Source organism: Haliotis rubra, unplaced genomic scaffold (genome assembly GCF_003918875.1).
Source record: "Haliotis rubra isolate DU_JTF1 unplaced genomic scaffold, ASM391887v1 Scf123, whole genome shotgun sequence".
NCBI classification, from domain to species: domain Eukaryota; kingdom Metazoa; phylum Mollusca; class Gastropoda; order Lepetellida; family Haliotidae; genus Haliotis; species Haliotis rubra.
The window spans coordinates 350491-375143 of NW_025765148.1; the positions used below are offsets into that span (position 1 = coordinate 350491).

The 24653-nt window shown below is 41.3% G+C and overlaps 1 protein-coding gene across 2 annotated transcripts; it reads left to right on the forward strand.

The window, feature by feature from the left end:
* Window positions 1–24653, forward strand: LOC124266059 (actin-like). 2 transcript variants are annotated; one of them, XM_046700875.1, is made up of 2 exons: window positions 1–183; window positions 23054–24653. In XM_046700875.1, exons 1-2 carry the CDS (start codon window positions 67–69, stop codon window positions 24014–24016), a joined length of 1080 nt encoding a protein of 359 aa, XP_046556831.1. In that variant the 5' UTR covers window positions 1–66; the 3' UTR covers window positions 24017–24653. The 2 variants fall into 2 exon arrangements, with proteins under 2 accessions (XP_046556831.1, XP_046556832.1); XM_046700876.1 differs by lacking the exon at window positions 1–183 and adding an exon at window positions 15352–15483.

Consider the following 24653-nt stretch of genomic DNA (forward strand, 5'->3'; position numbering starts at 1 on the left):
GTTGCTGGTGGCATCCGACTGATAACGAACGCTTCTCTCTGTGCTGTTCCTGCTGTACGTTGAATCATGTCAGGCGCTCCTCTGGTCTTCGATAATGGATCCCAGAACTTCAGGGCTGGCTTCGCTGGGGAGAGCATCCCGCAGTTGGACATCCGTTCTGTTGTTGGGAGTGCAAGATACTCGGTAAGAATCTTCCCACACAGCCACAGGTGAACAATACAAACCACAATTCAATTATTACGTCTTCGTAACTGCATGTGTTTCGTATTTTAGTTCTTCAAAGGCTATTAATCTATCAGGTAAGCTTTAAAAATATTTTGTATTACTTTTAATAAGAAAGATGCGTTAATATTCCCTGAATGTTTATGTTTCAAATATATAATGTTTCTTAAGTCCGGCGTGTGCAAAAGAACTGCAGTCAATTTTTTCAAAACGTGTACGTCACACTATCACTAGAATGTCTTCGTGCATATGGATCAGAATGTTTGCTCAAATTGAAAAACAAGGCCCAGGAAGCAACTTAACATACATGCATTGTGATAATATGATATTTGTTCACTGAATGTTAAATGATTTACATTCTGGCATCAAGAGATCCTTTGATCAGCGAGTGTATCCTGTACAACCAGTGCAGTCATTAGATCTTACACCACAACTGCTACATTTGTTTTATGTTTCTTTTCAGGGTTCGTCCAACGGTGGGAACTAATTTTTTGGCATGGAGCCCATCCGAATGAAGCCTGCCCTCAATCTCAGATTTCCTGTTAATTACGGGAGCATTACAGGATGGGAGGACATAGAGAAGGTGTGGCAACACGCCTACAACAGGCTAGGAGCTTCTCTGGAAGACCATCCTATCCTAATTACAAAACCTCCTATCAGCAGCAAAGACACCTAAGAACGGATGGCTCAGATCCTGTTTGAGACCTTCAAAGCTCCTGCAATGTATATTGCTGACACGGCGTCTCTCTCACTGGCGGCATCCGGGATGACATCGGGGATTGTTGTTGGATCTGGCGCTGAATTAACAACAATCACCCCAATCCAGGGCAACAAAGCAGTACGTGAAGCCGTCAAGATGTCTTCCTTAGCTGGACGGTGTGTGTCCAATTTCTTGTCCATGGCGCTCAATACTTCTTTTGAAATGATCGAGAAAATGAAAAAAGCCGTTTGCTATGTTGCTGCTGACTTTGATAAGGAAATGATAACGGCAGCATATTCCAAAGCTTTGGAGATGACGTTTGAGTTTTTCCGGCGGTAGATACATCACTGTCAACAGCGAGAGGTTCAGGGGGCCGGAGGGTTTGTTCCAACCGTCCGTAGTACATGCTATGGAACCTGGGATGCATCGAATGATCAACGCCTCAATTATGGGGTGTGATACCAACTCCCGCCAAGAGTTATACCAGAACATCCTGTTGGCAGGTGGAAACACCATGTTCCCTGGAATGGAAGCCAGAATCAGGAAGGAAGTATCTGCTCTTGTTGGACCTGACGTGGAGGTCAAGGTCATTGCTCTGCCTGGCATGGAGGATCCCAGATGGCGTCTCTGCCAACTTTCAACGAGCTGTGTATCACCAAGAAGGACTATGAAGAATCTGGCCCACCTGTCGTCAATAGGTTTGGCTGAAGTCTTCCCTTCTCACTCCATATCATATAAACTGTGTATCCCGATCCTGTAAACGATGTTACAATGAGGATGTTAGTGTTTCACGTTAATCTTTGAGCTATAATTAAAAATATATTTAACCTATTGAGTCAGGTATGTTTGACAGGAAGGTAAAGAGGATAGCCGCTGTGGAGATTCAGGCTGACATTAGTCTTCAGCAACCCATGCCGCTCGAGGTCCGGATGTTCGCTGATTTGGGTGATACATGACCTCGTATTCAAATTACAAATTATCGATGTTCGAAATGTTTGCTACCAGAACGGCTGGTCCAGGCTCGATATTTGTCTTAATGACCGCCGTCATATCGATGGACTGACTGAGTTTAGTTTTACGCCACTTTAAGCAATATTCCAGCAACATCACGGCGGTATATCGATGGAATATTGCTGAACGTGGCAACAAACAGAAAGGTAGAGTTATTTGCAATGCAGATGTTATTTTCGTATGTCGTCTTCCTGTGGCGGAACAGCTTTTAATGTTGCATGGTGTGATCGAACCCCGAAAGCAGATCCTCAACTTTGGCGAGCGGCTCATCACGGCAGCTGTTTTAAGTTCCCATCTTGAATTTGCAAAGCTCCGGGTACTATTCCTGGCCCCATGCGTTTTCCGATGATGAAAGTTTAGCCGGCACGTGAATAGCACTGACGCATAATTTATAAACTTTGAAACTAATTGTTCAACTAAAAAATGTTCTCGCTTCGCACCTATAACACCAATGACAAAATCCGAAGTCAGCACCTTTAAATAATATCAACACCAAATCATTCTGTTTTTATTTTGTTCTCTTCTGCCACATGACTCAACGACATCACTTTGCGAACCAAATATCTTTCGATACACATTCTTTGTGTCTGTTTATCTTTATGTTTTCCAAGATTTCTTCAAAAGTCTCTTTGCTGAATGACCGCCTCCCATCTTGATGCCCAGATGTACATCAGTCAATCTCCTTGTTGGACTCTGTAGGATGCCTACTGGCATTCAGTATTATTTAACACTGTATTATGTTACTTTACCTGACATAAAGTGACATACTGGACTATTAATATCATTATATTCATTTCATTAGTAAACAGTGTCATATGAAGTTATTTCTTCTCGCATCCAAGTTTCACCACGAATGGAATCAACTACAGCAAGTGTCAGTGTTCCCTGTATCGGTCAGTAATCCAAGACTGTCAGTTCCAAATATGTCACGGCATGGGTATTATCATCATGGCAGGTAATCATCATTAATCTAATACCATCTGTGTATATATTGGTTGTAGCCACTTCCTCTCACTAAAAGATGCTGCTTGGTACAAAAGCTGTCAATTGTGTTCAATCAACATGGGCAATAAATGATGCTGAGTATGTTTGAATCCTTCACTTGTTTCGTCACAAAATGACTGACATCCTCCTTGTGTTTCATGATTGATTTCCTCCAAGACGCTACCTGATATGACGATAATTATAACAGTAGATGTGCCTCGTCATTGGCACCACGGGAATGACACCATTAACAGCCTTCCACAGTTTCACAGTTTTAAGTTAATATACATATAGTATAGTTGAATGAATTCATTGCAGGCTATTAGCGCATATTCTGAACAACATGAAAACACACTTTGTCTTTTCCTTTCAGATATAAATGCATCCAACATACTTTGGACACATATTAGAGACAAATTAACAATTTAAGATCTACAATAAATTTGAGTTATAATCTGAATTCATTGTCCATTTATATATTGAAATGTGTGAGATACAATGATATGGTATTATTTGAATGTCTTTACATTTTTCATATATGTGTTAAAGTGAGATACATTGACATGGTTAGAATTAGATTTATCACTGAGAAGGTATTACCAGTATATATGGCAAACTTTAGCCAAATAACTTCATCTAAATGGCGAATGAATGTGTAGAGATCAGGTTCGGAGGCAACGACAGAGGCGGTCAGTATCTTGTTCACAAACAACTACTTGTTGAGTGTGAAAGCCAGATGGAGGAATGAAACTGTCTACGGACTTCCTTGTTTGTAAACTATCTTCTGGAACAATCTGCATGTGCCTCTCAAAGAATCCCCCTCAATAGCCAGCTGCGAGTCTAACTTAAAAACATTCCTGTTTAAGAGGCACTCTGACATCTAATTGAACTCCTGTTGTAAATATGTATATATGTCAGCGCAATGAGTAACCACTTGGTGATTGGATATAGGGCGCTATACTTATTATTATGACTTGCGTTGTGGGCACCATGGTTTGGGATGCCCTGCTACTGTTCTGGTTCTGTGATGGAACGTTCAAGTCCTGACCCAAGCTCTTCAAGCAGATCTACACAGTGCAAGCCCAGGTCGACCGAGAGATGTTCCCTCTAGCACACGCCCTTCGACCCGACAAGAAGCAGACAACCTATGAACATCTGTTCTCCGCACTCAGTACCTGTTCACCTGTTCCTTTGTCGCCGACAACAGTGTTCACGGACTTCGAGACAGCAGCAGACAGCATGCAGTGACGTCAGTGTTTCCGTCATCTGAAGGGAAGAGACATGTGGCAAGACAAGGACAACCCCGCTGTTCATGCCTTTGATAGACATACTGCAGTGCTTCCCCTTCTATCCGCCAAGAAAGTTATAACCTAACAAATAATTGAAATGTTTCTTTTGAAATGACCAAAATACTTTTTCTAAACAATGAATCGTTTGATACTTTACCCATGCCATAGTTCCATGCAGAATGTATGTGGTACAGGAATAGGTGGGCACGGCTTTGTGTTCCAGCTAAATATCTGTTGTCACAAGAATTTTCACATGTCTGAAATGACTACGTTAAAAAACATTCTATGCATGAAATGCATTTGCATGAATTCAGCAGACGTTTAAACTTTTCAAGCTTCACATTGTTCGGGATTGTTGTTGTGGCCGAAATACAGAGTGCTATTTTTGACAGAAAGCGACCAGGTTGCCTGAATGGGATGAGACGAGTCACCATATACCTGAATATATATATATTCATATATATAAGTCTGTGTTTTTTTGCCAAGTTCTCAAATAGAAGACAACCAAAATTATATCCAATCATTTATTCTATAGAAAACGCTGTCAATTTATGAGCTGAAAGTTGCTGTTGACATTGAATTGCAAAGCCGGCATAACATTTTGGTCCCGCCATTTTACAACGGAAAATGATCGTCACTGTCTAATCCGGCACCCTGTCTAAACCGGCATTTTTTTTCGGTCCCGTGGGTGCCGGATTAGACAGGTTTCACTGTACGTTCAAATTGACCACAGTCCGTCAAATGGAGATAACCCTGAACGCGAAAAGTGACAGTCTCTATAGCCACCTTGAGCTTGCACACAGGTCGTGCTACGTCACCTCATTGAGTTGACTAGCCTGAAAGAATTCTTGAAGCAATTGGTTCCACTCAAACACCAATCTCTGTTCAAACTGTGCAAGTGTGCGCGGCTGTCTACCTGCAGCAATCCTACGCCCAATGTCGTCCCAGAATGTTCAATGGGAGCCATATCCGGGGAAAAAGACGGCCATGGAAAAACGTTAATGTTCTAACCCTGATAATCTATCGACACCCTTGCTGTATGAAGGCTGGAACATCGCTGGCGTTGTTGACGTGTCAGAATTGGCCCGACATATGACCGTCGGCAGTGGATTCCAGCAGCCCGAAGACGACGCCTAATCGTATTGCTGGACACTGCTCCGCTTGACCCATGAAGAATGCTGTTACTATTGCTGCTTGAGTTGCTTAGATGAGTGACCCGGATGAACCGATCTTGCGCATGAGTTGTCACTCGTGGCCGTCCGGTACGGGGACGATCAGCAGCTAACCCGGTTTGCTGATGACGTTGAGCAGGTCGTGTTGGTGGGAAGATGACAGCCCAATTGTCTAGCTACAGCGGTTGCAGAGCTACCTCCGTGCAACTTTCCTATGGCCATTTCGTCACGATATGGCTGAAATATTGCCGATTCGACGTTAAATAATAACTCACTCACTCACTCCTATGGCCATTATCCTCTTCTTAGTCGTTAGTCTAGGCATCGCTTGTGTGGCGTGTACGCCTCCTAGCGTCAATACTGAAAATTGTTTTGACACAAACCTTTTTAAAGGATACCTCAGAGTGAAATGCATGCTTTCCATCCAGAAGCGTCGATGAACATGCTAAAATATATGGTTTTGCTGCACTGTGGGTATGTTTTTCTGCGAATGTTTCGAATGGACGTCAAATTGCATGACATCATCTTAACTGGGATAATTACGTCACTTTATAATATATTTTCGAAAGTTGCGTTTCTTTTGCTGTTCAGTATACAAGCGTTATTTACTGAAAATTCCGATGTTACAGACACTGAGGAATGTCGGTTTAACTCCGTCCAATCCGATTATGGGTTACTATCATTCATTAGGACTGAAACAAAACTGTATTAGGGAAGGGGTAATCATCATCACCAGGAGCAGCGAGTGTCCACTCTTTGAAGGTGCCGCCGAACAGGATTCTTTGTAACTCAGCGTGAACGCAGCTCCTGCCCATACTTACATACGCAGATGCAGATGTGTTGAAAGAACGATATGAATGTAAGTCAGGCATGAAATGTCACCAGCGCGAGGCTCTAAAATTATATGGTGTTTGGCAGATGCGTTTAATTCGTGATTGGTATATTTCCACATTGTGGTTTAAACATATTGTAATCACGAAAGAAAATGATTGGCAAACAAGCCAGTAATAACAAAATAACAGAAACTACAAAACTTGTATGAATCAAATCGTTTTGATGTAATTGTTGGACTGACTGTAGAATTCGTCCATATTCGTCAGAGTTATTGAGTTATAATGAGTTATTACAATTTAGCACATCTCGCAGGGAGAAACCTTTCACATAGAAATATGATTCAAATCGAATGCTATTATATTCAGGACACATGGTGAAATAGTGGAATACATCCTTATAATCATGTCAGCAGGAACCAGAAGCAATATCAGAAAGGAAACGATTATATTTATCACTGTTTAAGGTTCTGCGTCCCAGTCTAAGACGACAGTGTATTATTTGACAGAAACGACTACCAAAAGTTAGATCGAACGTTGTGTTGGCATCATTTTGTGGTGTGATGAGATTCTTTAAACTGTCCAACAGAGGACGCATTTGTAGGAAGATTATTCCACATTATAATCTTTTTGTATTGGGCAAAAACGAATTGGCAGAATTTGTAGATTTGCATCTTATAGCCTAATAATTTCCATTATTCCTAAGATTGTAGTTACAGTTGTCAGATACATTCCCTGGAGCAAGATCACAAAAATAGTCAGGAACCATATGGTTTACCATTTTATGAAATAATGTTAATTTGGAAGTTTCTCTTTGTTGCGTTAAGGAAGACTGGTTTGTCTCATTATACAGTGTTTCATGGCTCGTACCTTTGACTGCACCACTTATTGTGCGTGAGGCATCTAAGTGAAAGTGTTATAGTGACAAGCAATAATCAAATGAAGGTAAAATAAATATTTTTTACATTGTTTCGAGACTTTTGCGTGACAGTCTCCATTTAAAAGGCAATTAATCATGGGGCTAAGTTTCCGTATCATTTCATTAATGTGGGAATGCCAAAGGAGGTTTTCCTGAAAAGAAATGCCTAAGTGTTTATGAATCTGCACTTCATTTATAGGGGTGCCATTCATCGAGAGGGGAGGTTTCCACCCATTTAGGTAATCGGTCTAAATCTGAGTTAAGAGTAACTGCACTCGTATAGGGATCGTCGATTATTACATAGAGTGACGTGTCGTCTGCGAAAGTTTATTACTTTCGATTCCATCATCTATGTCGTTTATGTATACTAAGAATATAAGAGGTCTGTGGACTGATCCACAGGGCACTCCGGCTATTATCGCTTTTACTTCTGATTTATAACCTTGGATAACTACTCTATTTTGCAAATAACTTTCAGACTATTTCAATAACTTCCCATCTATCCCACATGATTTAGTTTATGATATTTCCTTTGTGCCAAATTTATCAAAAGCCCTGCCTATATCGAAGAATACAGCTCTGACCTTCCCGTTATCTATAGCTTTAGCAATGAAATTACACAAATGCGTGAGTTGGCAAGCTGTCGAATCTCCTGGCATGAATCCACATTGTAAATTTGAGAGACAATTGTTTTCTCTCAGGAAATTTAAGACATATTTAAATATACATTTTTCAAAGACCTTGGATAAACAAGCTGTTAAGGCAACTGGTCTATAGTTAGAGTCGTCGTTAATGTTTCCTTTCTTGTGGATTGGTATAACAGATGATTCTTTCCATATATCTGGTGAACTGCTGTTTAAAGTGACATAGTAAAAACTAGTTAGCTAATGCTAGTGACAAGGAAGATGATATCACACGTAAGAAACGGTTTCCAATACCATCTGGTCCCGTCGCTTTGGTAATGTCTACCGACGATACAACATCTTCCGCATCCTGCTTTGTAAGGTATAAATCAGTCAAATGTTTACTATTATTGTTTAAGGTACTGATTGGAAGATCCTTATTAGGGTCAGCTATTGTTGCCTGGTCAACAAAGTCATTATTTCAGACGTTTGGTACTGATTCTGGTTCTTGATAGACTTCGTTATTGTGGTAATAGGAGGAAAGGAGTTACTTTCAGATGTTTTGTTCATATAGTTTTTAACTAAACGCCACCATAGTTTAGTGCTATGATTATTGTTTATTTGAGTGTCTAAATTTGTTGAATAGTTTTTCTTAACTTTTCTAACTTATTGTATCAATAATCATTTCCGTTTACCTTCGTATCTCAATAAAAATTATGAAATCGATATGATCTCGGTAGCAACAGGATGGGGCGTGTTATTCAATGACAAAAACAATGCGAAACTTCATCGAGGTTACACAGTGGATTGAACATGTATCAGCAAGAGTGAGTGAATGAGATAATATTTAACGTCTCATCAGCAATTTTTCGACCATACCGTGACGAGACCAAACTGGACGTTTATAAACAATATATATATATATTAAAACACCTATCGTCAAAGGAGAGTAAAACAACCAGACTATCACAGTTAGAATTAAAACTAGCATGTAAAGTTAAAACTAATAGCACTATGTGGACAATGCATAATATAACAAATATCGCATAGATCGCCAACAACTGAAGGTAGATCACCATACTAGGGCCCATGGGGACTTACAGTACGTTTGCTACCTGCTTGGACCCTAGGTGGATTTACACCATCCCTTCAGCTGTCAGCAATTTTTGACAATCTAGCCATAAAATTAAAATAACATATATACTGCAGTTAAAAATCGCAGTAAGTTTAAATTGACTTTAATTACGTACCCTCTCAGGAGGACAAAAGTTTCACAGTACTTTAACCCCCTTCGTTGATACAGCCACTAACAATATCAGTTGTTTTTTTTAAACTACCAATCATAAAAGATTTATTTATTTCTACAACTTTAACCAAATTTATCTTATAACTCTATTTCTTTTTAAAATGCAATAATTAAATGATAATTCAAACTAAAAACAACCTTCATTGTTTTGACATTGAAATACTTATCCCTTGTGATCAGTGTATGAATTAATTTTGAAAGGTCACTGGCGAGGAGGGTTAGTTCAGTCAAATTGTTTCTAGCCCACGTCATACTTCACTGGCCCTGCAAGATATCAATATAAAAATGCACACCGGTCAGAATTGGTGTGATGTTTGGTAATTGAAGATGGTTAGTGATTGCCCCCCTTGGAAACAATATAAATCAAACAAACACAATCAAGTAAAACGTTACATTTGTATTATAATGGTTCCTAGCCTCTTTTTTGCAACGCTATCAACATTATTTCATCAAACGATCTTCGTGTGACCAGGAGATAACAATATCAAGAAACTTTTGCGGACGGACTTTTAACACCTTAATAGTTGAGTTCATCATATTCATCTACATTAAATAAAGAACCAATTATCTGAGATTTTCAGCTAGCCAGTCGGGATAGCTTTAACAATATGTTACTGGCAAGATTCACATTCAACAACTAGCATTTGACAAGCGGGCCAGCAGCTATTTCGAACGCGGCTTGTGATGGAAAAATCAACACAGTCAAACAGGACATGCTTGAACGTGATTCTTTCATCACAAGGGATGCAAAACGGAGGAGCCTCACCTTTTAATAGGTATTCGTGAGACTGTCTTGTATGGCCAATGCGACATCTTCGCATAATGACCTCCTCAAATCTGGACTGACAACCCAAGAAGGTATAACCGATAGTTGGTTTTATTTCATGTAATTTATTGATACCTACCTGGGTGTCCCACTTCTTCTGCATCAGATCACCTGTATAAGATCTAATGGTAGCTTTATAATCTGAGTATGGGATAAGAGGTGGTGTCACAGATTTGTTGAGTGCTGCCAAAAGACGATGTCGTATTTGCCAGTAGCAAGATCATTATATGATTCAATAATTTCAATTAAAAGTGGATGCAAGAAAGATTTTTAATAGCCTGAAGGCACGAAAGAGAGTCTGAATAGATTATATATTGTTTGTATTTAGGGTGTATTTGAATATCTTTTAAGGCTGTTAATATGGCATTTGCTCCGGCTCCGAAAATTGAGCTGTGATCTGGTAATCGAGAAGATATTGTTATCTTCAAGATATCAAATGCAGAATATTATATAGTATAGTATTTATTTACTATGCATGGGTTTCCCAAGGAGGCGCTGCTTAAAAACTAACTCTATGTCTACACAATATCGTCATTGTCGGACAAATGTGAATATGAATATATTAACTACCTATGATCATTAAAAGTGAAATACATTTGAACTAATACCGAACCGTAACCTCGGATGTTGATACTCCATACAACGATTACTCTCATGGGAGAGGAAGTTGAGGTTTAGGATACACGAGAAGATAGGTTATGTTGCGAACTACATGGCGTTTAGTTCCATCATTTTATCCTATCTCTTCTACACGTCCATTCCACTTTCCCATTCAATAAAGACCATTCCCATTCCATTTCCATGCAAATAAGACAAAGTTCAATTTCCAACTAATATTCATATCTATTCTTCCATATTCTTGACCATTTCGTATTTTCAAAGTCAGAGTTCCAATTCAATAAGTTCCAGTAGAATGTATTCAGAGATAAATTCCATTACAAACTTCAGTACAAAATTGCACTCAATATTTCCATACATCACCATGCAAATCATATTGTTGTTCTAGTTCTATTTAAATTCTATTCCGAGTTCTTGTTCCAGTGACTCGTGAAGATCCGGGGTAGAATAGGTCTTCAGCAACCCATGCTTGCCACAAAAGGTGACTATGCTTGTCGTAAGAGGCGACTAACGGGATCGGCTGGTCAGGCTCAATGACTAGGTTGGCACATGTCATCGGTTCCCAATTGCGCATATCGATGCTCATGCTGTTGATCACTGGATTGTCTGGTCCAGACTCGATTATTTACAGACCGTCGCCATATAGCTGGAGTATTGCTGAGTGCGGCGTAAAACTAAACTCACTCACTCCCTCTTGTTCCAGTTCTAATTTCTCCTAATCAGAACATAGTTGCTATTGCTTCTCATTCAATAACCCATATTCCATCTCCAATTCTAATGCTACCTTATTTCATGTTCCAAAATTCTTATTCAAATTCTTATTCATATTGCCTTTTACAGTAGATTAACTGAAAATAATAGAAAAACTAAATAAGTTAACTAACAGAATTTAACTTGCATAAAATGAGCAAATGGTTGCACTGCCAAACGTGCAGATCTATTTTATGAGCGGTTTACACAACTCACTCAAAAGGCAAAAGCACCTGGCCTACACAAATATTGAAATATGCTCCTCCAAACATTAGAAATACAGGGAAAATAAGCATGAAAATTGCTACAAACGGACTGAGAAAATGATAACCTCATGCCAAGAAAATATGTATTTAAATAATATTGACAAACTTACCACTTGCCTCAAAAATAACAAAATAAAGAAACTTCCTGCACAAAAAGTATCCTGACTTACATGAAAAGATAGATTAACTTTACTTTAACAATTTACAATTCCTGAAATATGAAAAATACAATAATTATGCTAACCACTACTTTGGACATTCTTAGGGAAAACACATGGCCTAAATGGCATGCCCTGAGGCTGTTATCTCCCATTATACGGTTATTAAAAAGTGGCAATAGGAATTTTAGCAAGAAAACAGTAACTTTAAACTTGGGTGAATAAAAAAACTAGAAATTTAACGGGAAAATGCATTTGAAAACTAAAGTTTTAGGAAAATAAGTATCTTAACCGTAACAGGTAAAACGTTGATAGAAAATGGGTATCTGGCAATGTGTGGATTCTTCTACACCGGAACTAAGATTGGATACAGTGCTTTCATTGTGGTGTTAAATTGTATCGTTGGAACAGTGCGGACAATCCCGTTCTAGAACATAGACGATATTTCCCCTTGGATAATCAAATAGGGCTGTGTCGTGTATGGCAATCCAGGAAACCAGTGACAAACCATTGGACTCTCGCGTTGAACAGTTCTGTGTATATCATCAAACATGCAACACTTGTTGTAGTCTTGTGTATCTGCTGGTATCAGTGGTGAAGGGAGCAATAGGTGGTTGCTAAGCGATGGAGGTTATTCAGAAAACTAAAAAATCTTAAAAGAGGGAGTTATAGAAGCTCCCTTGCTACATTCAGATGCGCCGTTGCTCCGATTCGTACTGAAACCGAACGATATACGATATTTATTGATTTTGTACATGACATGCAAGGGGGGTCTACATACATTTTGGGGTGTGTGGGTGGCATTCACATTGTGCATGCCTTTTCATGAAAATCCCAAGCGTGATCGAAGAGGTCCATGTTCAACTTGATAAGTCATACCTTTTGAAGGACTCTTGTTTTTTGAATGATTCTTTTGAAAATTTGGTATTAAGTAAGCTTCACTCATTGTATCCATGTGGGGAATCAAACCTAGGTCTTTGGCGTGCCGAGTGAACACTTTACCTTTTAGGCCACCTAATCGTCTCTTAAATATAATGTTAGCAAGGAAGGATCACCGCCAGTTCTATCGGGACAGCCTAACGGCACCCTTTCTTTTGCCGTTTGCAAGTTGTGTGGTTCGACGTTTAGACGTTCAGGGTGTTCAGGACAACACGCTTGTCCTGCACGTCTCATCTATGTCATCTGTGTGATAAACCAATCCGGTCTATCTCTATCACGTTTAGAGCCTGTCTTCAGCAACCCGTGTTGGTCATTAGAAATGACAGATGGGATCGTGTGATCACTGGCCTAGATCGATCCTATTGAGTTTAATCACCGGATTGTCAGGTCCAGATTCGATTTCGTACACAACGCTTCTCACTTTGCGGTGTGGAAATTAGCTACTGTGTCACAAAATACAGGTCCACTGACTGGGTTGACACATGTCATCGGTTCTCAGTTGCGCAGATCGATGCTCATGCCGTTGATCACTGGATTGTCTGGTCCAGACTCGATTATTTACAGACCGCCGCCATATAGCTGGAATATTACTGAGTGCGGCGTAAAACTAAACTCACTCACTCCCTCTTGTTCCAGTTCTAATTTCTCCTAATCAGAAGATAGTTGCTATTGCTTCTCATTCAATAATCCATATTCCATCTCCGATTCTAATACTACCTTATTTCATGTTCCAATATTCTTATTCAAATTCTTATTCATATTGCCTTTTACAGTAGATTAACTGAAAATAATAGAAAAACTAAATAAGTTAACTAACAGAATTTAACTTGCATAAAATGACCAAATGGTTGCACTGCCAAACGTGCAGATCTATTTTATGAGCGGTTTACACAACTCACTCAAAAGGCAAAAGCACCTGGCCTACACAAATATTGAAATATGCTCCTCCAAACATTAGAAATACAGGGAAAATAAGCATGAAAATTGCTACAAACGGACTGAGAAAATGATAACCTCATGCCAAGAAAATATGTATTTACATAATGTTGACAAACTTACCACTTGCCTCAAAATAACAAAATAAAGAAACTTCCTGCACAAAAAGTATCCTGACTTACATGAAAAGATAGATTAACTTTACTTTAACAAATTACAATTCATGAAATATGAAAAAAACAATAATTATGCTAACCACTACTTTGGACATTCTTAGGGTTGAAATGTTGGTGTCAACGAAAACACATGGCCTGAATGGCATGCCCTGAGGCTGTTATCTCCCTTTATACGGTTATTGAAAAGGTGAATAAAAGCTAGAAATTTAACGGGAAAATGCATTTGAAAACTAAAGTTTTAGGAAAATACGTGTCTTAACCGTAACAGGTAAAAGGTTGATAGAAAATGGGTATCTGGCAATGTGTGGATTCTTCTACACCGGAACTACGACTGGATACATTGCTTTCATTGTGGTGTTAAATTGTATCGTTGGAAAAGTGCGGACAATCCCGTTCTAGAACATAGACGATATTTCCCCTTGGATCATCAAGTAGGGCTGTGTCGTGTATGGCAATCCAGGAAACCAGTGACAAGACATTGGACTCTCGCGTTGAACAGTTCTGTGTCGATCATCAAACATGCAACACTTGTAGTAGTCTCGTGAATCTGCTGGTATCAGTGGTGAAGGGAGCAATAGGTGGTTGCTAAGCGATGGAGGTTATTCAGAAAACTAAAAAATCTTAAAACAAGGAGATATAGAAGCTCCCTTGCTACATTCAGATGCGCCGTTGCTCCGATTCGTACTGAAACCGAACGATATACGATATTTATTGATTTTGTACATGACATGCAAGGGGGGTCTACATAAATTTTGGGGTGTGGTGGGGTGTGTGTGTGGGTGGGGGAGGGGAGTTGTGGGTGGGGGTGGCATTCACATTGTACATGCCTTTTCATGAAAATCCCAAGCGTGATCGAAGAGGTCCATGTTCAACTTGACAAGTCATATCTTTTGAAGGCCTCTTGTTTTTTGAATGATTCTTTTGAAAAAGTGGTATTAAGTAAGCTTCATTCATTGTATCCATGTGAGGAATCAAACCTGGGTCTTTGGCGTGCCGAGTGAACACTTTACCTTTTAGGCTACCTCATCGTCTCTTAAACATAATATTAGCAAGGAAGGATCACCGTCAGTTCTATCGCGACAACCTAACGGCACCCTTTCTTTTGCCGTTTGCAAGTTGTGTGGTTCGACGTTTAGACGTTCAGGGTGTTCAGGACAACACGCTTATCCTGCACGTCTCATCTATGTCATCTGTGTGATAAACCAATCCGGTCTATCTGTATCACGTTTAGAGCCTGTCTTCAGCAACCCGTGTTGGTCATTAGAACCGACAGATGGGATCGTGTGATCACTGGCGTAGATCGATCCTATTGAGTTTAATCACCGGATTGTCAGGTCCAGATTCGATTTCGTACACAACGCTTCTCACTTTGGGGTGTGGAAATTAGCTACTGTGTCACAAAATACAGGTCCAGGTTCAGTTCATTATACTTCACTTACACACATTTATATTCTATATTGTCTGTATTATTGAACAACGTTAACACACAGTCACGTTTTTGTATGAATCATTACCATGGTTGAGAGGTTGTAGTTCTGCTCATGAATACAGGCACACGTTGCTGTAGTTGCTGCAGTTGCTGGTGGCATCCGACTGATAACGAACGCTTCTCTCTGTGCTGTTCCTGCTGTACGCTGAATCATGTCAGGCGCTCCTCTGGTCTTCCATAATGGATCCCAGAACTTCAGGGCTGGCTTCGCTGGGGAGAGTATCCCGCAGTTGGACATCCGTTCTGTTGTTGGAAGTGCAAGATACTCGGTAAGAATCTTCCTACACAGTCACAGGTGAACAATACCAACCACACTACAATTATTACGTGTTAGTAACTGCATGTGTTTTGTATTTTCGTTCTTCAAAGGTTATTTTACAAAATATATCATACAAGCTTTAATACTTTTATTATTCTAGTCTTTTGTGTCAACCGTTTTTACAATGGTTAAGGTACATGCCCTTTCTGCACAGATCGACTCCTGTTTGAGTAGAGATTGCTTATGGAGGTGGAAAGGGTTTTGTCGCTTCTATTTGACCAAAGTATCCGCCTCAGTAGGTTGATGCTCTGGGGGATATATTATCTGCCTCAGGAGGTTGATGCTCTGGGGGATATATTATCCGCCTCAGTAGGTTGATGCTCTGGGGGATATGACTCTAATCAGCATACAAGTCCATCTTGGGGTCCACACGATTTATTCTGATCTAGTTACAAGGGGTGGCTCTGAACTCTGAGTTTCAGTCCGAACTGCCCAGCACTGCTGGTTCACAATCATTTATACCATCCATTAATTGACATAGCTGACATTCCTTGCCCGTATCCGGCTTTTCCCCGATTCCATGTTTGGTGTAGGTCCCTGTTGTCAGTTTGTGTTTTTCGCCACAAGACATATAGGTATATAGACCATACCCTAGTACTATATCCTTTTATATAGAACTAGGAAAGGGTCTATATACCTATATGTCTTTCTAACGCTGTTTATAAGCGTGACACGCCCCTGTGTCTTTCGCCAGGGTTATGTCTCCCCCATCGGATTCTTGACCGATGGGGGAGGGGTGACTGATGTCGCCAATTCCGGCTCCCTAATACGGAGACCGATCATCCGTGATTCTTGCCTCTGATATACGCTTACCCACCCCACCCCACCCCCACCCCAATATTTAAGGACGCGTCCACGCGTCCGGATGGAAAGGCAGGTGTGATACGGCAGGCCTGTCAGCTATGTGAAATAGTGTATACAAATATGTTGGTATTTCATACTGACAGTATTGATTATATACCACGGTTACACCAAGTACAAATGACTCATTTATGACAGTATTGATTATATACCACAGTTACGCAAAGTACAAATGACTCATTTATGACAGTATTGATTATATACAAAGGTTACACAAAGTACAAATGACTAATTTATAATGGACAATATTGTCAACATGATGTTGACTACCTTATTATAAATGAAAACCAAAAAAACCCAAACCAACAACAAACAATGGATGTAGCCATTGGCACGTTGATACGATACAGAAGATTATGAGCAATATTTCCCGTACCTGTTAGTGCCATCCACGCATACCACTGCTATAGTGTGTAGTGACAACCGTTAAGAGTCGATAGAAGGGTACAGTCCAGAGGACCAGATAAGCTGCGTATCCGGGTAAAATACGAATAGAAAATTTCCAATTACGCATTGAAAAATAATTGTTGCGTATAAATTACGCATTTAAAATGTTAGATACGCAAAAAGTTTAAAACAAATGCGTACGGAATATGTTTATAAAAATCGCTTGCGTAATGAAAAAGACATCGATTGCTATCAAGTTGTACTGTTAGTGTAGGACAAGTGTTGTACTGTCAGTATAGGATGAGTGATTTTTTATGAAATCATTTCCATCATATTAAACTTGGTTTTGATTAGGTATGACATACGGCAGAACATACCTGCTTAGTAAACTTTCTCAATGACATAATACTTACAAAGGTGAGTAATATGACTGAAATACGCACATATTTGAAAGCAGTGGGTAACGGAAAATGAAATACCCACTCAACATTCATAATACCCACTCCAAAAAATACAGTGGGTACAGTACCCACATGAGCTAAATCTTATCTGGAGCTCTGACAGTCGATAGAAGGGTACAGTCGATATGGATAACTGGGGGGTGGGTCTGGTTGGGTAGTCCTGTCGAGTGCCCTGACGGAGTAATGGACATTAGCATGGACTAAGTACAAGTTAGTTATATAATTGGCCTTAATTATTCGTTTGAGTTTCCTGGCTGCTAGTTTCGGTATGGTGAAATGGGGAGGGGGAGATAGACGCGTTGTTGAGACACGATTAACGACTGATAAGTTGTTCCCTGGCTAAGTAATCGTGAGTTGATCAGCGAACAACCTGTAAGAGTCATTAATGACCACGATGAAGGCGAATAGTCCTGGTGTGAGAGGGACAGAGCAGGGGGTAGGGCATTAATCTCAGCCACTTTTACACAAACGGACTCCGTGCCTGAAGAAAAGCTGATATATAGTATGGACGCAACCTTTGTTTTAAGTTTATACACAGACAAACTGAGCGATAGGACAATAAGGAACATCAGTATGAGGAGAACAATTTCTAATTTGAGATAAGCTTGAATACGGTCTTGTATGGAGGGGGTGGGGCTGGCAGGGGTGGAGGGAGTCCAGACGAGTATATCTGACGTGGTTGATACTGTCACCGCAGTGATACCTCGGGCTAATAGTTGGTGACCAATTCTTCATAGTAAATAGTATAAATCCAAATAGAATCAATATTCCCCACATTGCCATATTGAGATACGTGACAGGGTTGGTCAAACTAAATGTATCGGACTCTCCGCTCAAGCAATTTAGAAATAGTGGGTCGGAAGGATCAGTATAGATATTTTGGTCTGCCTTTGCTTGTGCCACCACATGTTTGAGATTGACACTTAGTTGTTTATCAGTTTTGATAAGTTGTTGAAAGTACTATTTGCCAAACGAAGTGGTGCCGTTTTGTATTGAACCAGTTCCTGAGCTAACAATGTGGGGATGGAGTTTTGGATTTGATCTGTATCGAAGAATTGGCGTAAAAACCCAAAGTTTACTTGGGTGACATTATTATGGATACTGCAGTCTTTAAGACGTGGGGGGAATAGTTTTATTGCTTGCGTGTAGTGAGCATGAACAATACATGGGGGCGAGACACAAACTACATCCCTTGTGGGTCTTAACCTCTCCTCCACATTTATACTTGATATCACGTACGTTTTGTAAAACGACTTTACCCGACCTAAGTTAAAAAATGTCTGGCTTAGTGCCATTTGGTAAAAAATGAAAGTTACATAACCCATGTACCAAATCGATGTCGTTAAGGAATAGGGCGAGTGTACAACTCGGTGAAGCGAACGAGGATTCTGGTGGCAGTATATCACAGTGAATGTGTGACTGTCCACTACACGCTTCCTATTGTTCAACCTGAAGTTCTACACATGGGCGGATCCAGGAATTTTGAAAAGGGTGGGGTGGGGTTGGGGGTTGCTTTGTTTGTTTCAGGAGGTTAAAACCCTCTGAACCCCCTTTGCCAACGCAAATTTTTTTTTTCAATGTGGTCTTAAGTCATTTTCAAAAGGGTCGAACCCCCTGAACCCCAACCCCCACCCTCTGGATCCGCCACTGGTTCTACATATGTCTCACTTTCCCTGGAGATGGCAATGTATGGAGCCACATCACGGACTATAGTAGCGTGAGGGGATGCCACGTAAGCTGGAAGTGAGAACGTCGATGTCGTGTAAACGCGCAGTACAGTACTGTCTGACACTAAAGGCACAGGTAGGGTCACAAATAGCATGTCGTTATGGCGGGCCATGTGGACGTCGACATCTGTGTAATACATGGTGGCATCGGTGTATCGGAGTTTAAATGCAGGGTAGTTTTAGGCCACTTTTTCTTGAATGGAGGAAATAGTTGTGGATAAGGTATGTAAAGGTACGACGGTAGGGGACAAGCGACGCCTTAACGGTTGGAGAATACCTGCCATCAGAGACTGAGACTGAGAATGAACTATTGACGCTAGCTGGTTTTCTCGTCCCACTATTAGTAAAAATTTGGAGAAAAATCCTTCATACCACTTGACCTCTTGAAGAGTAACTCAACAATAGCCAGGCACTCCTTTTCAGTGACAGGGTACAGTTTCTGTGCATTATTGAGGCTTTTGCCACCGAAAGCTACAGGGTGTTCCTGTTGGCTATCGTCGATCTGGGATAGTACCCAGCCTATGCTGCTGTCACAGCATCGCATGCTAGGATGAAGGGCTTATTGAAGTCAGGGTACACCAGTACTGGGGAAGAGATAAGGGTTTGTTTTAACTCCAGGAATGCTTTTTCAGACGTGTTTTAGCCCAGCCTCCCGAAATTTGTTGAAAACTGCTTCTAGATGTTGAAGGTGTTCATCAAAGGACGCGCTGTGAATCAACAGGTCGTCCAAATATGTTAAGACATATTTGTAGGACATTCCTGAGAATATGGAGGACATAATGAAGGGAAAACAACATGGTGCATTGACCAGTCCAAAGGGCATGACTTTGAAATGAAACTGTCCGTGACCAGGGGCAATAAAGGCAGTTTTCTCCCGGCTGTCCGGGGACATGGGAATCTGATGATACCCGCTCATCATGTCAAGCGATGAGAAAATCTGAGGATGACTATTTCCCAGTGACATTAATGATTCATCAATATTCCCTATTTGATAGTGCTGCACCCGAGATAATTTGTTCAATTCTCGGAAGTCGATGCAAAAGCAAAAGATTTCTTTCTAACTAATAGGACAGGGGCAGACCATGGGGAAAAGGAAGGCTCAATTATGTCATTGTCTAACATGCTCTTGATGTGTGTGTCCATTGCCTGTCTATGTGTGAGATGTACTGGGTAGGGGCGTTTACGAACAGGATGGCTATCCCCAGTGTCGATAGAATGAGAGAACATGTGAGTCCTGCCTAGTTCACTGGTGTCCTTAGCGAAACGGTCACGGTCTCGGCCAATGAAGGATAACAAAGTCTGTTTCTGTTCGGGGGATATATCAGCTGAGGAAAGGTCAATGTCTAGTTCTAATGCTTGCTGCGTCAAGTCAGTAGTAGTTTGGCTGTCAGTCAAAGATACAGATTGATTGTCTTTAACTGTTCAGATGAGGTATCTCTAAGTGGACCCAAGTCAAAGTTCGGCTCAAGTGACTCAAACATAGCAACAGGTGTGTTTACTGGCAAGGTAATTGTAGAGTTGGTTGGGTTGAGTAACCTATAAGGAACCTGAGAGTCGACACATCTCACTACACAATGTATACCTATGACCTGATGAGTTTGGGGCAAAGTACAGAGTGGCTGCAGCATACCAGGGGAGCCTGTCGTGGTGTTAATTGGGATGTCTAATTGCAAATACAGCTCTGATCGAGGAGGAATACAGACATGTGTGGGGCATCTGGCTAAGATATGATCTGCTGGTGGGCTAAGGAATGGGGCTTCGGCTAAACCGTGGTAAAGACAGAGTCTGTTATAGTCAACTGAAGCTGAATGTTGTTGGAGGAAGTCAAGGCCAAGCAAGATGTCCTGTTGTAGATCTTCTACTACATAGAACTTATGGGATAGTTTAAGATTGGCAATGTGCACGACTAAGTCGGCTGACCCGGGCACATTAGGCGTTCTGCCATCTGGACCAGCTAATTGGGCAGAACCACTGGGCGTAAGGGGGAATTTATCAGACCCCCTAAGGTTGTTGAAGTGGGAAAGGCCAATACAACTTGCGCTTGCACCAGTATCTACAAGGGCCTTAAATGGGGTGTTACTGATGGTAACTGCCACTGTGCTGTGTGCTAGATTAATGTTATTAAGAGTTTTGGATATAAGAGGAGTAGGAGGTTTCTGCTGTGTCTCTGGCACAGCATTCATCTGGCATCATTGTCTATATTGTGTCTGACTAGGGCACATACGGATAAGATGGCCTTGCTTGTTGCATTTGTAACAATGGAGATATTGGGCCCTACATTGAAAGTTGGTACTAAGGAATCTGTAATTAGCGGTGAGGCCTTGGGAGCTTTGCTAATGGCGTGGGAAGATAAAGGTGTGTCCGGCCCAGTTTCATCGAATGTGACCAAATTATGTGAAAAGGGGTCGCGGGAGGGGGACGAAGGATTTATAGGAGTGATAGGCTGGTGGGGAGTGGTAGCGGGAGTACTCTGATATGCTATTTCCGGACTAAGCAGTGGTAGACGATCTTCGGCATTTACGGGCTTGAGGTTATAGAAAGACATTTTGTAATGGATGGTGGGAGAAATGTGACAACAGTTGGAATCAATTTACCATGCACAAAATCACCAATAACAAAACAAATGCTCACCAACGTGGAGAGTGGTGTAGCACAGTCCTTTCACAATTGTCACTTGGCACTATGTCCTGTAGCAGGCTTGGGTGGTCTTGCGTTGTTGGTGTAGGGACACAGGTGTTGGTAACACGAGGCTGGAACTGTGGAATCTAGGTGGGTGTCGTCGAGGTAGTGATGGTTCCTGACGTCGTTAGGAGCAATGGTTCCAGTTGGATGGGAGCAGGGAACCTAGATCTTGGTCGTCGATATGTTTAGTGGCAGGCACAGCTTGTAACAATGAATTTTGACACTGCTGAAACACGCTGTTTAGAGATGGTGAGCTCAGTGTCCTGATGGGGCTATTGCTCAGCTGAACGTTCATTAGAAAGATCTCACGTAAAGTGCTTTGACAGCCCTTGGATTTGCAAGCACTGACAAGACTGTGGTTATAGAGTTGATACCAGTTATTAAGTGTTTGAGAGTTTTAATACAGAGCCAGAATAGAATCGTTGCTGGTGTGGACCCCAGACGAAGTGAATGTAGGAAAAAAGTCAAACTAACCTCAGTTCTTGTAGCTTGAGAGGTACTTGGATCGTGGCTCCGCCTCAGTAGGTTGATGCTCTGGGGGATATGACTCTAATCAGCACACAAGTCCGTCTTGGGGTCCACACGATTTATTCTGGTCTAGTTACAAGGGGTGGCTCTGAACTCTGAGTTTCAGTCCGAACTGCCTAGCACTGCTGGTTCACAATCATTTATACCATCCATTAATTGACATAGCTGACATTCCTTGCCCGTTCCCGGCTTTTCCCCCATTCCATGTTTGGTGTTGGTCCCTGTGGTCAGTTTGTGTCTTTCGCCAGGGTTATGTCTCCCCCCTTCGGATTCTTGACCGATGGGGGAGGGGTGACTCATGTCGCCAATTCGGGTTCTCTAATACGGAGACCGATCCGTGATTCTTGCCTCTGCTAAAAACTTACTGTCTGGAAATGTCCAAAAGCAGTATAGTAAGGTGAATATGCCCGAGTAATCATCTTTTTTCAACATTCCGAAAATGCAGGCCGCTTTTACCGTGGGAGTGATCCAAACTTTGCAAATGTGGTACAAACCAAGGTTACGTTTCAGCTGCTTGAACATATCACAGATAGTTCATCCTTTCTGCACATTTGACATTTCTCTTGAGGGGGCAGTGTGCTGAAAATCCATAGAAGGGGAAATGACAAGGTTTGGCGTTGTCAGTGTTGAAACACTGGTGACAATATAATGGTATTATCTCTATTGTGTCACATAGTTTCGTTCAAACCGAATTCCACAGATCTTAACGTGCTGACAGTCCAGGTACCGAGAAGCAACAACTCTACTGTTTGGCATTGTCTGAGTCAGGTCATTAATCGCATTAAGAGATCCTTTGGTCAGCGAATGTATCCTATACCAAACTGTGTCATTAGATCTTACACCACTAATTTTACATTCTTGTGTTTCTTTTTAGGGTTCGTTCAACGGTGGGAAGATCTATTATGGCACGGAGGCCATCCAAAAGAGGTCTCTTCTCAATCTCAGATTTCCTGTAAATCACGGGAGCATTACAGGATGGGAGGACATAGAGAAGGTGTGGCAACACGCCTACAGCAGGCTCGAAGCTTCTCCGGAGGACCATCCTATCCTTATTACAAAACCTCCTATCACCAGCAAAGACACCCAAGAACGGATGGCTCAGATCCTGTTTGAGACCTTCAAAGCTCCTGCAATGTATATTGCTGACACGGCGTCTCTCTCGCTGGCGGCATCCGGGCTGACATCGGGGATTGTTGTGGGATCTGGCGCTGAATTAACAACAATCACCCCAATCCAGGGCAACACAGTAGTACATGAAGCCGTCAGGAGGTCTTTCTTAGCTGGAAATTGTGTCTTAGAATTCTTGTCTACGACGCTCAATACTGATCTGGAAGTCATCGAGGAAATGAAAAAAGCCGTTTGTTATGTTGCTGCTGACTTTGATGAGGAAATGATAACGGCAGCATCTTCTAAATCTTTGGAGATGACATATGAGTTTGCCGACGGTAGCGACATCACTGTTAACAGCGAGAGGTTTAGAGGTCCGGAGGGTCTATTCCAACCGTCCGTAGTACATGTCAATGAGCCTGGGATCCATCGAATGATCAACGCCTCAATTATGGGGTGTGATACCAACTCCCGCCAAGAGTTATACCAGAACATCCTGTTGGCAGGTGGAAACACCATGTTCCCTGGAATGGAAGCCAGAATCAGGAAGGAGGTATCTGCTCTTGCTGGGCCTGACGTGGAGGTCAAGGTGATTGCTCCGCCTGACAGAATTCTCTCTGCCTGGCATGGAGGATCCCAGATGGCGTCTCTACCAACTTTCAACGAGCTGTGTATTACCAAGAAGGACTATGACGAATCTGGCCCATCTGTCGTCAGTAGGTTTGGCTGAAGTCTGAAGTTTTGACTCTATATTATATAAACTATGTATTCCGATCCTTTAAACGATGATACAATGAGGGTGTTAGTGTTTCACGTTAATCTTTGAAGTATAAATATAATATATTTTACCTATTGAGTCAGGTATGTTCGAAAGGAAGGTAAGGAGGATAGCCTTCTTCAGCAACCCATGCCGCTCAATGGAATGTTGCTGGACGTGGCAATAAACAGAAAGGTTGAGAAATAATACACCTGAGAATGTATATTTTCCCCTACATAACTTGTTTAAATTGACCCGCTACTGCAGCAGCCAAGAACACACAATGTTCCCAGTCACGTCTCCTGGTTCGCCGCTTAGTTGCGCTGCGCTACACTTAGTAGGGCTGTGAAGATGCAGCGAACTATCATCCATGGATTAAAAGTTTTGACTCTCCGATACCAATTAATCGATGGAAGAAGCGAAAAACTATCGAAGTATCGATAATATGTGTGACTATCGATAGTGTAGTAATTGACTGCCGTTGATAAATGCGCAGCGCAAAAACAGGATGTTTGGGTGCAGACTTGCAGCTTCATTGAATTTATGTTTTAACTGTTTACTTTATCTGGGTTTCAAGCGTCTTGTGAGTTATTAAAATAGACTGAAACTA